This window comes from Stegostoma tigrinum, chromosome 19 (assembly GCF_030684315.1).
Source record: "Stegostoma tigrinum isolate sSteTig4 chromosome 19, sSteTig4.hap1, whole genome shotgun sequence".
Lineage (NCBI taxonomy): Eukaryota > Metazoa > Chordata > Chondrichthyes > Orectolobiformes > Stegostomatidae > Stegostoma > Stegostoma tigrinum.
In genome coordinates this window covers 34,898,011-34,914,914 of record NC_081372.1, presented here as the reverse complement: position 1 = coordinate 34,914,914, position 16,904 = coordinate 34,898,011, and the positions used below count along the sequence as shown (strand labels likewise).

The window sequence follows — 16,904 nt, the reverse complement described above, 5'->3', positions numbered from 1 at the left end:
GAAGGGTGGAGACCTGGCAAAGAAGAAACTGATAATGGCCAACTTGTATCACTTAAAAACAAAATGTTGTAAAGATAGAATAGTCAATAAAGCAATTTATTTTACAATTGGAAAATTTAAACAAACCCCTAGGAAAGGAGTTCAAGTTAAAGAAGTCTCAAAGCTTACAAAACAATTTAGATAAAATGGTTGCCATACTTCTTTCCCTAAGTACTTTTTTGAAGTTGAGTTTGAATTGGACATTTCAAGCTCTGATTGTCCGTGCTTTGAGAACGGGTCCTGAGTGTTTCTGGCCAGAGGGTTGGTCACCTATATCAAGATTACATGAAAATTTATTTCTGTGGGTCTTGGCAGTCTTTAGATTCTTGTTTTTCTTTAATCATTTGCCTTGCTACTGTCTAGTTCATGTTAAAACAATGTAAGAGCTAGGCAAACAAAAAAAGCTCCCATTCCATTCATTTATAATTGTATTCCTATTGGCTACTGGAATTGAGCTTTTGCAGGTATGAGGCTTTTAACTGTACAATAATACATACAGAAGGAAGCCATTCAGCCTGTAATGCCTCTGCCAGCTCTGTGGTAGAGCTATCCAATTAGTTGCATAGTCCAGCACTTTGCAAACAGCTCAGTTTTTCTTTCACACATTCATCTAATTCCTATTCTGGAATAATGACCTGAATTTTCATCCTCCTCAAGGCAGGAAATGAGAGCCAATTAAATTCTTGACTTGGTCGCAAGGAGGGGATTTACATAAACGGGGCCAGAGCAGGCCACGGTCAGGAAGGCTGACCTGCAAAAGTGTTTGGAGTAGCTAATGATCTGCCAGGTGCCAAGGTAGCCTGTTTAAAATGCCCAATTCGCTGTATTGGGACTGCTCCACTTATGATTAGAAATTACCCCAAGGTGACAAACCTACACAGACTTTCCTGGTGATAATGGGAACTGCAGATGCTGGAGAATCCAAGATAACAAAGTATGGGGCTGGATGAACACAGCAGGCCAAGCAGCATCTCAGGAGCACAAAAGCTGACGTTTCGGGCCTAGACCCTTCATTGGAGGGTCTTTCCTGGATTACTTTTGACTTTTTATCCTGTGTCCAATGTTCAGCCTCCCCAGAACATATTTTGTCCCGGAGAGTATAAGATCTAAGCCAGTAGATCACCCAGTCCCAAGGCTAGTTAGCACCCACAATGGCAAAATATCCTTTATTTATTTGACTTAAGTTGGTTGCCTTGCTTTAGCATTCTCCCCTTCATTTCTCAGATATTCCCTACACTTCCATGCCAAGTTAAGCACCCCAGCCCCCTCTGCATGACTCCAAGCTCTTCTTCCTACCACCCTCTATGGCCCCTCCTAACATTAATGCTAAGTTATGGCACCTCCATTGATCAGCCATACGCTGTACAGAATCAAGGAACTATAGGAATAGTGGGACATGCAGAAAAAAAATCTTTTGAAAATCAGTCATTAATTTTCACTATGGTTAAATACATATAAGCCAATTAAAATGCTCAGTATTCAGACCCTTTTAAATTGTCAACAGTGGAAGTTGTAACACGTGAAGCCTTTTTTTGTAAATAACCTGTGCAATTGGCAGAAAAGACCAGGAAGCCAGAGATGTCAATTAATTAACATTTTCTTTGGGGCTCACATAGATATCTAATAGATGCCTGGGCATGAGATGAAACAAGGTAATGAGAATGAGGCGAATCTTTTAAGCTTCGCAAAATCTTTTGAGATGTTGTGAAATGACAAGGCTTTGATTAGGTTAGATTCCCTACAGTGTGGAAATAGGCCCTTTGGCCCAACAAGTCCACACCGCCCCTTGGAGCATCCCACCCAGACCCATCCCCCTATAACCCACGCACCCCCGAACACTACTGGCAATTTAGCAAGGCCAATCCACCTAGTCTGCACATCTTTGGACGGTGGGAGGAAACCAGAGCACCTGGAGAAAACCTGCACAGACACGGGGAGAATGTGCAAACTCCACACAGACAGTCACCCCGAGGCGGGAATCAAACCCGGGTCCCTGGTGCTGTGAGACTGCAGTGCTAACCACTGAGCCACCGTGCCAGCCCCAAAAGAAAGATTGACACAACTTAATGAAGATCATGGGCCAGGACAATGGAACCAGCCAGTTCAGGAATACAAGGTGTGAGCTTGTGATCTCAACCAGCCCACATCCTTGAAAGACCCCGGTGAACATTGGAACTCTGGGTATAGTGTTGGTAATCTTGTATTCAGTCATAGACACCCATTTTCCCCCATCCTCAAAGTCTTCTTAAGTCCATGTTAATTTAGGCTATTGCGTTAATGTCTTTAATTGAGAGCAACTGAACCTATAACTGCATCTCCGCTGAAATGTGAACTTATACAGTTTTGTTGTAGGCTGTGCAGCAAGTTGGTGTAAATTTGTTAACTCCATGTTCATGTTTTGCTACCAAATCATGGTGCTGCAGATGCAAATTCAAAATAAACCCTTTAGTGGAAATTCAAGCAGTAGTAGAACAGGTGCCAGTGTTTCGGGTTTCGGCCCAAAACGTTGACTTACCTGCTCCTTGGAAGCTGTCTGACCTGCCGTGCTTTTCCAGTGTTACACATTTAGACTCTAGTTTCCATCATCTGCAGTCCTTATTGTCTCCTTGACCAGCTCTTCTTTTTTGCCAAACAAGTAGTTTTGTGTGATGTAATGGAATATTCTTCCATGGGTCCTCGGAATGCGAAGTTGTAAGAACTCAAAACTCACGTAAGTGCTGTAGATTCTGGTCTTATTTGGAATAAGACTTGCCACAGTATTTAATTTGGGACTTGGTTACGTCCTTCCAGCACATGAGCATTTCTATATGATGTAAATACTCCATTATCAATGTACCTGTTCTATATTTATACTTAAGTTTCTTACCTTCCTTTTTCATTCCTGCTCTAAAGCACTTTTTTAATCTGCAGTATCTACATTGGTTTCGTTTGTCCTTATCTACAATGCATTGTCTGTTAAACCTTGAAGAGAACAGAAAGAAGTCACATTCTTAGTATTTATAGATCAAGTGAGACACGTCATACACTCCAGGCAGTTAAACACTAACGCTTTTCCTTGTGTGTTTTACCATTTCAGCGTATTGTAAATGAAAGAATCTGACATTGAAACAAGTTTCCACTAACATTTTTATAAGCACAGAATAGAAAAGTGGGTGGGCATAACCTGGGGTGGGGGTTGGGAGGTGCATGTGAGAAGAGGCAGCATATCATGACTTATTGATCTAATTTATTTCCTCACTAAGCTTACAAAGGTAGGAATTTTAGTTCCATAAGTGTTTTTGGAATATTTTGATGTGTGAGACTCAGTGGGATTCTCAGTTCTTTATTAGAATTTCAGCATTGAACTTCTGCTGAGAGATTAAATATACCCTGTTATTTGTGTTGGTTGCTTATTACAAGTTAAAAGTTTAACACTTTCCAAAATAAACTACTTTAGAAGTGGAATCAAACTAAAATCTTCCAACTAAACAATTCTTATTTTGTTATTTAACTATTCCTACAAATTACAGAACAAATTTTCCTGTTGAAACATTTCTGCCCATACTCACAGTTCTTAAATATGAAGGTGCAAGTTATTTTCTTGACAAAATTGATACAAGTATCAGTTACTTCACTATAAACTCACTGACTCCCACAACCATCATGACTACACTTCCTCACACCTTGCTTCCTGCAAGGACTCTATTCCATTTTCCCAGTTTCTCCATCTCATCTATTCTGATGATACCATGTTTCTCCAGAGTGCCTTGATGCATCCCGCTTTTTCTTCAAGGACGATCCCTCCCCGTCATGATTGACAGAACTCTCAACCAGGTCCAACTCATTTCCCAGACTTCTGCCCTCACTCCTTCCCATGCCTGTCAGAAAATGATTGGGCTCCCCTTATCCTCATTTTGCATGCCACCAGTCTCTGCATTCAAAGGAACACCTTCTGCCACATCTCCCACCTCCAGCAGGGTAGCACCATCAAAAGCATCTTCCATTCCCCTCCACTGTCAGCATTCCACAGGGACTGTTCCCTCCAAGACACTCTAGTCTACTCCTTCATCACTCCTAACTCTTCTACACTCCCCATCATGGTGCCGACCTATCCAATCACAAAAGTTGTAACACTTGCACACTCATTGTCAAAGGTACCAAATACAGCTTCTGGTGAAGCAGTGTTTTACTTGTACTTTTTTCAATCTAGCCAGGTGGTACTGTGGCTCAGTGGTTAGCACTGTTGCCTCACAGTGCCAGGGACCTGATAATATTTTGGGCCCAGTGACCTTTCCTCAGAACAGTTCTGTTAACTCCATTTTATCCTTCACATATGCTGCTAGACCTGCTGGGCTTTACCAGCAACTTTGTTTTTATTCCTGAGTTACAGCATCCGCAGTTCTGTCCAATTTTATTTATGTGATAACAAGGCCTGGTGTGTGGGAATTGAGGTAAGTAAATGTGAAGGTGCCTCCAGCCCTAAAATTGTTGAACTCATTACTGAATCCAGAAGGCTGTAGAGTTCCCACGTGGAAGATGAGGTGCTATTCTCCCAGTTTGCGCTGATCTTCACTTAGAGCACTGCAGCAAGCCTGAGACAGATATGGTAGCCAGGTGGTGTGTTGAAGTGGGAGGCAACTAGAAGCTCAGGGTCTTTTTTGCGGACAGAACATGTGTTCTTCAAAGCAGTCACTCAGCATTTCATTTGCCTACTGTAGAGGAGACCACACATTGTGTAGTGTACTTGTTTCTCACAATGTTGTCTGCTTTACATTGCTGTGACCAAACACAAACTGGATGACCACTTTACAGAACACCTCTACTCTGTCTGTAAGAACAACCGGGCCTTCCATTTCCAGCACTTGGCATTTCAATAGACCGTCTTTCCACTATGCCAACATTTCTGTCCTAGACCTGCTACAGTGTTTCAATGAAGCTCAGCACAAGTTCCAGGAACACCGCCTCATTTTCTACTTCAATCCTTTACATTCTCTCGGACTCAATATTGAGTTCATCAACTTCAGAAAGTGACCTCTGTATTCTGCTTTTCTTCTATCTCTCCCCTCCCGGGCCGTATGATGTATGTGTCTCATTGGCTTTGCTGTCAATGGAGTGGATGCTTTTTCATCTTTTCATCACTAGCATTTAAATCTATTTTAAATCTCTATAATCTCCCTCAACACTGTTATCACTGCCTTTGTCCTTTGCTCTAGGCATGCTCAACATCTGTTCCACTTCCTCCTCCTCCCACTGTAGCATAAAATCCCTAATTTTTCAGCTGCGTCTAATTCCAAAATATAACAAAATATTTTCAGAACGGAGTCAAAATGTTAACTCAATTTCTCTCTTTACACATGTTGCCAGATCTGCTGAATTTCTCCAGGACTTCAGTTTTTAAAAAAAAAATTAATCTATTTTTCCAAATCATTCTGTTCAGTCATGTTACTACACATCTCTGGGATAGGTGGGACTTGAACCCAGGCCTCTTGGTCAAGTGGTAGAGGCACTACCACTGAACCACAAGAGGGTCCAACTTTCTGTTTATTTTTGAAATATATTGTTATTCTTTAAAGGGAAGGTGCAACTTATTGGTTGAATCCAAAATTTATACCTGAGACTCACTAAGAGCTAACCCTGTTTAAGTTAATTATTTTAGACCGTCACCTTACCTTCCATTCCCCATCCGCAAGCTACTGTGAATAACAATCACTTTTAGCAAAAACAGCAGTGAAGACGAGCAAACTATGAATTTCACTTTCCTTGCTTTTGTTTCAAAATATTTAAGATTTGTAAGATCTGGCTGGAAGTCAGTAAGATCTGCCTTTAATTTTTTTTGTCAGTTATGCTATTTTTAATTGAACAGATTGAGATTCATATACAGATTCATGCATGATTGTGGCATGAGAAACTACACAAAACTTTAGCCACAGCTGTAACTTGGCAAGCAGTTAAATAAATATCGTGTTTCAGCCCTTCATTTTTGAACTGGTTACAAGAGAACTACCCACCATAATTCCACTTAGTAACTCTTGGTTTGCTGTAGGATCTGGCATCCCAGTGTATCCAACCCTATTTCAAAGCTAAAGGTTTACAATGCTGGGAACATCTTAGTAAATCCGCTTTACACTCCCTCTAATGTGATCAAACTTGTAGTAAGGAGGATACTATGGCAGGAAAAGAAAATATGGGTTAACAAGTCAATCAACCCCTTGGGTTTATTTTTTCTCCACATACGAAGTACAATTTACCCCTTTTATATTCAATGTGCCTTAATCCCGTCTGTCAGGCAAAGAGCTCAGTTGTGATATATCTTTGAGAAGGGACTAATATTGTTAACGTTTAAACGTAATTACCAACAAATTGGATGAAGTACTATTGAAAAAGGAAAGAAATGATGAATCCACCAAACTTCAAGGAAAAAAATGAAGAGAGACCACTCCAAGAAAGTAATTTTAACCTAATTCACCATGATCCCTCTCAGGTATTGGAAGATTAAGTGTTTTGTTATATTGCTCCTAGCTGAACTTTCTGTGGGGAATATGTAAAAGAAATTAATTCAATAATGGATCCCTGCAGTTGAGCAAATGTTCATATTGCTCAGTGCAAAACATAGCAATTCTCCAGCTTAAAAATGATTTACAACTGGTGTAAAATTACTTCTCATTGCAGTCAGGGAAAGAAACAGTCACTGATGTGGCCTATATTGCTGTATTTTCTGTTGTTTTTCTCAACAGTTCTGCGTGAAATCTGTGGCTTTTAACTTCAATTATTTAGGTTGTTGCAGCTTTAACTGCTATTAGTTGCTTGATGGATAGCCACCAAAGACTGATAAGCCATAAAGGAATATGGAAAATGACTGTACACATGAACGGTGAGCTATACAGCACTGTTTCTACATGATGCTTCACAAACCTGACTGTTGTTGAATTACAATGATGAACGTTTTCAGCAGTCAGCCCAAATCAAAGATTTAATCTCCCAACGTAAACATGAATCACTGCTCAGACGCCCAAAATTATCTTATATTGTTCATGGAGAACCAGTTGTGGGATTGATAAATTGAACTAGATGGTACTGTATTTAAATAAGCATGTTTAACAATGTTACACATTACAAATGCAAGACGGAAACAAAACTACATTGAATTGCCGTAGTATGAACTCACGTGGATTCTCTTTGTCTCTACATGTGAATTAAATGTTATATCAGCTTAGTGCTCATTTATATTTTAACAATATGTACTTTTATTGTGTATTTCTGTGGCAGAGATTCTGAATGAAATTTCATATCCATGAAATACTTGCTGAGTAGATGGAGTTCTACCTTTGTCTCACTACCCTGCAGCAAAATTGTTATGGAGTAATAATTAGTGCTAATCATTAACTAACTGGGGATGAAAGAAGGAAATTTGTCGACATAATTCTCTTAAAACTGAAACTAATCTTAGTAAAACTTCTTAATTGCTCTGGCAGAGTCTATTTAGTTGCTGAAATAAACCACTATTATATATCATAAACATATTGTAAAGGTTTTATCAATGGAAACTCTTAGCAAAATTGCCATCTTTGGCTGGCACCGGATGCTAGTGGTAACCTTGACTTGAATCATATCATTTTGCAAACACTGAAGTCTGCTTAAGATCATTTCTCATTTGGCAGAAAAATGTAACTGCCTCAAATGTTAATTGATGTCTTGCACAGTTAATCTTAACTAAAAGAAAATTACATTTGAGTGAGTGGAAATTTTTTGAGGTGAACATTTTTTCTAGGTTTGTAATTTGATCTCCATTTCGGATCCATTTGCTACCTTTTCACATTTGCACTCTGCCAGTATAGTGATGTAAGATGTTTAAGGTAATGGAATTGCATGAGTATTGCTCTGTTCCCTATGTGGAATAACAAATGTTTTTTCTGGGATAAAGCAGGTTTCCTTGATGTTCACAAACAGATTTCTAATGAAGCATTCCACTATAACCAGGCATCCAACTCAGACACTGAACAAAACAAAACATTCCTTTACTAAAAAAAACTCATCGAATAACTTGGACTGCAAGTAGAGCTTTTTTTTCAGCATAAATCTTGTAAGGACTTTGCTGTGTTTTGTTTTCATAATTTGCTTATCAAAAATGTTTAATAAGAACATTAGTGATAGCAATTGGCCATTCTCAAGAGTGCTCTGCTCTGCTATTCAACAAAATTGTGGCTGAGCGTCACTTGTTGTATCTGTTTTATCTTTGATTCTTTTAATACCCAAAAGACTCCTGGTCTCTATCTCAGATTGAATCAGTGACTGTCTATCCACAACCCTCTGGAATTGTGAATTCCAAAGATTCACAACTCTCGAAGTAATTTATTTCATCTCAGTTCTGAATGTCTGATCCTTTCTCCTGAGACCACTATCCTTAGTTTTAGAATTTCTAGCCAGGGAAACAGCCTGTTAAACCTTTTAAGAGTTTTATGCATATCAAAGACATTATATTTATTATGCTAAACCTCAGAGAATACAAGACCCTTCAAATCAATATGTCCACTTGAGACAACCTTCTCATTCCAAGAATCAACATAATAAACATTTGTTGCATTGTCTGTGGACAGGTGTACCTTCCATAGGCTTAGAGATCAAAATTATGTGTTATACTCCAGTCGAGGTCTCTCAAAAACCTACATAAGTTTGGCAAGGCTTCCAAACTGCTATATATCAACTCCTTGCAAGAAATGTTTATATATGAATTGCTTTCCGATTTGCTTATGTTAACTTTCTGCATAATGATCCCCAAATCCCTCAGAAAATCAAAATTTACTCTTTATTAAAACAATAATCTGCATTTTCATTCTTCCTCTCCAAATATATAATCGCAGTATTCACATTTTATTCAATCTACCATTTTATTGCCCAATCATTAAGCTGGTGTACAGTTTATGATAGCTTTCTTGCATTCTCTTCACAGCTACCGAATGCACAAATTCACAACTGGACTGAATTGAACATAATAAATCTGCTGAAATTTACATCATAAATTCCTCAGAGAATTCTGACAGACATAATTTACTTCCTATAATTTATTTAGAATAACTACAAAATGAGGCATCCCCATCACAAGGAAAATGGTGACAATCCTGAAAATTGGAAATTCTGCCTCTGAATGCAACACTTCTTATTTTGCAGATTTGGGGTTGGTTTGGGGGTGGCCTGCGCCAAAAGCATGGACGCAGACACAGCTAACTATTGAAATGACCTCTTGTCTCTATTCAAATTGCATTTTGGTATTTCCTTTAGGTGTTCACAGTTCTTTCAATAGTCTAAAGATGTGCAGGTTAGTTAGACTGGCCATGCTAAATTGCCTATAGTGTCCATGGATGTGTAGGTTGCATGGATTAGCCATGGGTAATGCAGGATTCCAGGGGTAGAAAGAGTAGTGAGTCTTGGTGGGATGCTGTTTGGATGGTCAGCTTGGACTTGATAGGCTGATGGCTTGGTTCTGCACTGTAGGGATAATATGATTCTTAAAGTCAAAGTATGTCTATTTCAGTTAATTAACTTTCAACAACTAGGCTACCCATTTGGAGGCCTGAGGTGCCTCTGGTTCTGGTAAACCTCAGAAGTAGTTCAATTGTCCTTAGAGGTTCATGTGTCTTCAAAGAGAGCAGTAGACACTCTCTTAGATTATTGAAAATGGGTGAGAATGAGTCAAGAAAGTGCATAAACCTGTTGGAACCACTGAACTGCCAGAGAATTGTCAAAAAGTCTAGGGATTTTCCATAAACCTGAAGATTTCTATTACGGGTTTAACACACATTACTGGATCAGTGCTGCATTTCTGATTTCACAAGGTTCCATTATAACAGTGGGGTGCCTTCCATTTCTGCCTGTTTAACAGCTACAAGTCGTTTTTGTCGCTGTGATTTGGGACTGTAATTCTGATAATTCTTGCACTTGAATTAAATATTGTTTTTACAAAGCTTTAGTGAAATGAAAGAATTTAAATGCATTAAATGTGATTAGTTTTTATCAATGGAAATCTTGTTTCAGACCTAGAACATGAATTTCTTCTCTGCCTGGGTCCTGAGGTCTACTCATGGTGCATACTAGGTGGGTTGTCATGGTCAATGAAGAAGCAATGGATGGTGAGTCGATTCATAGGATCATGAACTGGCATTATTTGGGACTGAGCTGTCCTAGGGATTAAAAGGGGTGATTAAGTCCATGGGGGTCAATAGAGGGACAGTAGATTCTGTGGGAGTCTGAGGGCTGTTGACATAAGCAGGGGATGTAGGACGTTGTGGAATGTATGAGAGGCCATGAGTGGTGGGAAGAGAGTCACTCGGGTGGCATGAAGGATTTGGAATGGCATGGAGAGGGTATGGGCAGATTTCAAATTCATATGACTGTTATTTTCAATGGCATGCCAAGTTTACACTTTTGACTGTAGTTTCCTGGAGTGCTTTAGCATACTTTATTTATTGAATTAATCACAGGGTGTGGGTTTTGTTGTTAAGGTCAGCATTTAAGATCAGCATTGCATTCCCAATTATCCCTTAAAAATTGCTGATGAACCTTCTCCTTGAGCCAGTGTAGTTTATGAAATGAACATGCTTCCACAGTGCTGTTTGAAAGCCAGTGCCAGGATTTTGACTCAAAAACAATGAAAAAACACTGAGTATATCTCGAAGTCTGGACAAGTTTGTGATTTGGGGAAACATATAGAGGTGTTGGTATTTAAATACATCTGCTACCCATGTCCTTCTCGCTGTTAGAGCCTGTGACTTAGAGAAGAGCTATTGCAGGAATCATGGCGAGATATTGCAGAGCACTGGTAGACATACACTTTGTAACAAACCTTCTCTCCTTAAGTTTGGAGATTGAGAAGAATTTAAAAAATCATGCAGAACATTTTGCTACTTGTACAAGATGCAGAGGGCATCTTGCCACATTGTTATAACTACCAAGACTCCAATATTTATTCAAAATCATGAAAGGAGCAGGAAAAGAAAATTGAGCAATAAATCTGTCTGTGACACCCACATCCCATGAATGATCAAAGAAATATAATAAAAGTCTAAGAAGTCTCCCTTTTTCCCCAAGCTCCCTGGAGCTAATACGTAATCATGGTTTAAATTCCCCCATCATGTAAGGACTTTCCATTCATTGTTAAGCTGTTGCTCATGTTAAATATAAGCTATTTCTCACTACTTCTGTCTTCCTGCCAAGCACAGTAACTAGATAATCATATTACACAAACTGGAGCTCAGTTATGTATTCTGCTGAATATAATGATCCTGTAATAATTTAAATTGAGGGCCTGAAATTCTTTTTAATAAATTTGTTAATTTTAGTAATGCAATCTAATCGAATTGTCTGAATTTTTGATTATATTGACTTCAACATGTCAAGTTAAGTCACATTTGAGGTGTTGCCTTCATGTCATTATATCTATGTATGGGGATGATTAAGAAAAATTATGGCTTGCGTTAGTCAAGTGCAACCCAAGCTCCTCTTCTTTGCATTTTATTATTCTTCAATATTTGACTATACTGCCAATGAACACTGACCAATTTGCTGCAAGCCGTTTGTGTGGAGTGTAAGGAATAAACTGTACTAACTACTGAAATGGTTTGAAGAATTTTACCTGCAGGAATACATGTGATTTTTTCGGACACTTCGCCTGAAGAACCCTTTGCAGCCATCGCAACTGGACGCACCGTAATGTTTTCCTGTAGCCCGATCACCACAAATTGCACATAGAGTGCTGAGCCCAATGTTGTTAGCGGAATTCATGTTGGTGGCTTCACTTGGAGATGTATCTAGGAACAAAAGGAATACACATCTCTGAATAAAGCTCAAATGTAGTTAAAAAGAAAATGTTACACATTTGCAAATTAGGTCGTCTTCAACTTGGAAGGGAAGGTGGTTTGTCCTTTGAATATGTTGATTGCCACCATCAAGATCAGTATGTTCTGGTCTAAAGTAGACTCAGAGAAACAGCACTGTTCTTAAAGAATCATTTATTTTTGATGTTGTAACCAAGTTTGATTTGGTTTGGTATTTGAACCCAAACCTTGAAAATGAAACCTAATGCTTGCAACTTATTTTCTTCTTAGGATAACTTCAAATTGTATCCATACTAGCAAAGAAAATGCTTCACCTCTGGAGTATTATTTGAATAAAGTTACAAGAAAAATAGGCTCCATCTTAATGGAGTTGAGCACTAACTTTTTAACAACTTTTTTTTGAAGAGCTTCTTTTTACAACTCATGCAGAGAGAATGAGGAATGGGTTCTATCACAGAAAATAAATGAAGAGAATATAGAGTTTTGTTGAAAAGGTTAATAGAGTGGCAGAAATATACCGAATAAAGAATTAAAATAACAATGGCGAAACATAGTATTAACATTTTTATTCAGTAAGCAGACAGTTAGGGAGGAGTAAAGTTTATAAAAGTTGCAAATAGAACCAAAATTGTGGACAAGGTGAAGTTAGTTAAATATTTGGAATACTCATGTATGGAACGTTTGAATAGTTAGAGCACAGAAGGAAGCTATTTGGGTGTCATTGCTGTGTATACATTTACTGTCAAGTCTGTTTTGTACACAAGTTGTCATAGTTGTGTGAACATTTGTTGTCACGTCTGTGTGTACACTAGCTGTCATATTTGTGTGTACACTCATTGTCATGTCTATATGCACATTTGTTGTCATGTCTGTGTGTATATTTACTGCATATAAAATGTTTTCTGACACTGCTGTTGATTCTTCTACCATTCACTTTAACTCAGCTTCCACTGGTCCTTGGCATTTTCTGCTTATGGGAGTTTTGTTCAATTTACTTTGTTTAGACCCCTCATGATTTTGGTGTTTTTTTCAAAACTCCCGCCAACCTTCTTGTCTTGAAGAAGAACAACCCCAAATTTTCCAATTCATCCGGATATCTGAATCCAGTCATGTCCAAAAACATTTATGTAAATCTTTTCTGCATCCTTTCTAAACCTTCATATCATCATTATCGTGGAATTTAATAATTACATCAGGAGTCTCTGGAGAATTGGCATGAGCCCCTTATTCTCCTTTTTCTGAGAAAGGCCTGCTGTATTAAGAGCACATCACTGGCCATCATTGAGCCTTCTCACGATTAAGGAGCTTGGGAGAAAGGTCTCCATCTTCATCAGTGCCGCTGGAAATGGTGGCAGCTGTCAGTAATGCACCCACTAGGAGTCCAGGCTCAATGAAGGATCTCAATTAAAAATATGAGGACGAGAAAGGGATTGTGAGCTGGGAATCACAGTAAGTTAGTGTTTGATGGAAGGATAGGGGCATGGTACTGTGTAACCCCACCATCTTCATTTCTCTGATGTTAAGTCCCTCAATCAGGCATTGAGCACTTTTGGACAATCGACTCCACCTCTTCCCCCGAAGCCCACATGCAAACCCAAACCAAAAGGCAAATAGCAAGTCTCTCACCCACCATTGGTTCATTACTGGAGGCAACAGGACAGCCTATTTGCTGAGTGTGCAGCATCCTTGCTGCAGCATTACAATGATAGTTGTCGGTGCAGCCCAAGATATAGTTTTGCAGTGCAGAAACAAATTGGAAATGTGCCATGAGGGTACTTAGAGGATGGAACATTTGTGAGGGCATGGGTACATGTTGCTTATGCCCACACAATGTGCCTTGAGATGTTGATGCCTCTAGTTTCCAATTTGTAGATCATTTGCAGCAGGCAGTGAGCTGAATCTGTTAAGCATTCTCTCTGGCTTACTTGTTAAGTTTTTCTGACACTGAGCTTGTTTAGCAAGTTTTGAGGTGGGCGGCCAAATATTAATAAGGTGGGTTGGACTATTAACAAGTTGCTTAATTGCAACAATCACTGTCAATTAGCAACTCACCACTGCCTAATGGGAATGCCACCAGGCTGTTAGTGAAAAATATAAGTGATGGTACTCCTGATGTTGAGGTCAGCCTTACTGCATTTATCAGCTGGTTTTATTACACATCTTGCCATAGCCCTCATCACTCAAGCCATTATAAAATTCCACCCTGTATTCAGTGCTTGACCAGCCATGCGTTTTCACCATGAAAGATATGAACCCCAATTAGTTATCAAAAATAAAATTCACAAAGTTGATATCGTGAGATAAAGTCAAAGACAGGCTACATTGGTTCAAAAGTGAAAAATAAGTAATTATAATCAGTATTATAACATTGATGGAAATCAGGAAGGAAGTGATAAGGCTGTGCCTGCCTTTATGAAGAAGCCAATCGATATTAGAGGTATGATTAGGTTGGAGGTTGGTCAACTGAGGGGCCATATTCAAAAAGGGATAGAATAATGGGCAAGTACATGCTAATTACCATGCCTCCATTCTGTGTAAAAAATTAGGATTAAATTATCAGGTGTAAGCTTAAAGATCAACTGTACAATAACCTATCAACTAAATTCTTCATAGATTCAAATGTTATCATATCTGACCAAACCTTGAGGAATTAACAATCTAGGCTTCTAGTAGATGCATGGTGTACAGTGATTTCCAAAAGGGCTTTTAAAGTCCCCTTTGAAAATGTTATTAGTTAAAATCAAAGACACAAGATTAGTGTAAATCTTTGGAATGTGTGAGAAACTGATTTTGAGAATGGTTCAATTGAATATGTTCAACACAGAATTTGTACTGGGTGCACTAATGATCTGAAAATATTGACACTTTCAGGGAATAGGGAGTTCCAGCCGTTGCTAGGTTCAGTTCTGCTTAGTAATTAGGGGCAGAGCTTGCTTTGAGGTTTCAAAAGGCTGCTCAAAACAATTCAAAGGTTATTGAACTGTCAATTTTATTCAGTTAGATGAACGTAGTTAGAGGAGAAGGTTGCTACCTTCAGTTTACTATCAGTCAGGTATTTTGGAGCAGTGAGTAGAGGCTGCATCTGAAGTAGGCGCTACTTAAATAGGCTCCAAGCAATAGGATATAGGTGAATTCCTTGCAACCAGTAGGCGTAGATAAGTTCTGTGGTTAGGGCTCAGCAGAAAATAATTCTGAGATCTGTGGGGCTTCAGAATTTAATGCAGCAGAGAATGGTGTGAAAGAAGCCTGTGAGCAATATTTCCTTAGTGCAGCTGAGCATGAGTTTGGAGAAAATACGGAGGTAGTGCCATCTTGAAGAAAATGTTAATTGTCTGAGACTAAACTGGAATTGTGCCCATGAGTTGATGCTGGAGTGTATTTTCTAGAGTCCAAGGGAATGCAGTCTCACTAGCGTGGGTGACCATAAGGACCTGAGCAGTCATCAAGCCAGTCCATGATGGAACAGTTTTTGAGTGAGTTCCAAAGCTAGGTCTTTGAAGAGAAGAGTTGGAATTTCTTGCAAAGTTTTCATGAGATTCGATGAGCCATGGAGTTACTAACGTGTGGGGGAGGGAGGGAGGTTTGTTGAGCAATCTATGGAATCTGACTTAATCACATTTGCTATTTGATGTGCTTTGTGGGATTGGTGACTGGCTTATCTGTTATCCATATTTATCTCACATTAATTCTGAATGCTAGAATTTAAATTAGCATTGTGGATTTTTTAAAAGTTCTCATGGGATGTGAGCATTGCTGTTTGGCCTAGCATTAACTGCCCATCTCTGGTTGCCCTTCAGAAGCTGGTAAACTGCCTTCTTGAACCATTGCCATCCATGCGATGGAAGTAGACCTACTTCACTTTAACATGTTGTTTTGGTTTTTGAACACTGCATTGTAAAATTTATTTTTGCTTATTCAAAACCATAGAATCTCTTTTTTTTTCCTTTCAGTTAGTCCTGGGATCTCCTACTTTGTCTATTGTTTAAAAAAAAGTACTAGCTACTTGACTGATTGAAGCATAAATTTGACAGTCTAGGCTGAGATCTTAACAGCTCCTACGTTCCTGAACTGGTTGAAGGAAACAATGAAAACTCATCACAAGAGATCTGAAACAGTGTAGGCAAGTGTTGATTGAGTTCCTCGAGTATCCATTGTTAGGACCACTACCCTGTATAATTGACATTACTGTTGAAGACCAGATTCAGAACCTCAATGCCATTTAACATAGTGTGGAGTTGGATGAACACAGCAGGCCAAGGAGCACTAAAGCTGACGTTTCAGGCCTAGACCCTTCATCAGAAAAGGGGGAGGGGGAGAGGGTTCTGAAATAATAGGGAGAGAGGGGGAGGCATATCGAAGATGGATAGAGGAGAAGATGTGTCTGGAGGGAGGAGGGTAACTTCTTCAGGTTAGGCATCCCTGGAAGAGGCTTCGCTGTGAGGTTAAAATTATATTTGGTTGGATTTGATGTTGAGACAAAACCAGGAGCAATTGGAGAAAACTGCTCAAAATGTTAATATAAAGTAATCTTGACAGACAAAATTTAGTGCAGAAATGTGCAGGCTACGATTCAAAACCAATAGAAAGAGTACCATTGAATGCTGAACTGCTTAGAGAAGTTACAGACTATGTTAGCAGAAGGTGTGAACAAAACGCTCCATGTTCTGATCAGCTTTAATTGGAAAACTACTTTCAGTTTTAGGTCACCAGGGCATTCATGTGATGGAAACAATGAACAATAAAGAAAGTCAAAACTAATCCTTATTACCAGGCATATGAAATAGAAGGGAAATTTGAAGTGACTTAGGCTTTTCAGACTGGAAATGAGACCTGCAAAAGGAATTGTCTTAAGGTATACAAGATAATTAATGTCATAGAAAGAAATATTCCAGAATATTTCTGTAAATTAAATTCTTGAGGTTGTAAAATGAAAGAAATTCTTTCTCGTGAAAGATAGCCTCAAGACTGATAATGATTAAATCCCTTCATGCAGTCAGTGATCAATGCTAGGAATAGGCACTTAGGCAGTGAACTGAACGTAGAAACACTGCATGAATT

At 38.9% G+C, this 16,904-nt stretch overlaps 1 protein-coding gene across 6 annotated transcripts in view; it reads right to left on the bottom strand.

Moving 5' to 3' along the window:
- The window catches only part of hnf4a (hepatocyte nuclear factor 4, alpha), a 181,791-nt gene that overhangs the window by 39,114 nt on the left and 125,773 nt on the right, over positions 1 to 16,904 (bottom strand). For all 6 annotated transcript variants that reach the window (XM_048550003.2, XM_048550005.2, XM_048550007.2 and 3 more), the window contains 2 exons: positions 11,645 to 11,819; positions 2,906 to 3,000 (listed from right to left, as the gene is read on the bottom strand). In XM_048550003.2, coding sequence (XP_048405960.1) covers positions 2,906 to 3,000; positions 11,645 to 11,819 — 270 coding nt within the window. The remainder of the gene's footprint in view (positions 1 to 2,905; positions 3,001 to 11,644; positions 11,820 to 16,904) is intronic.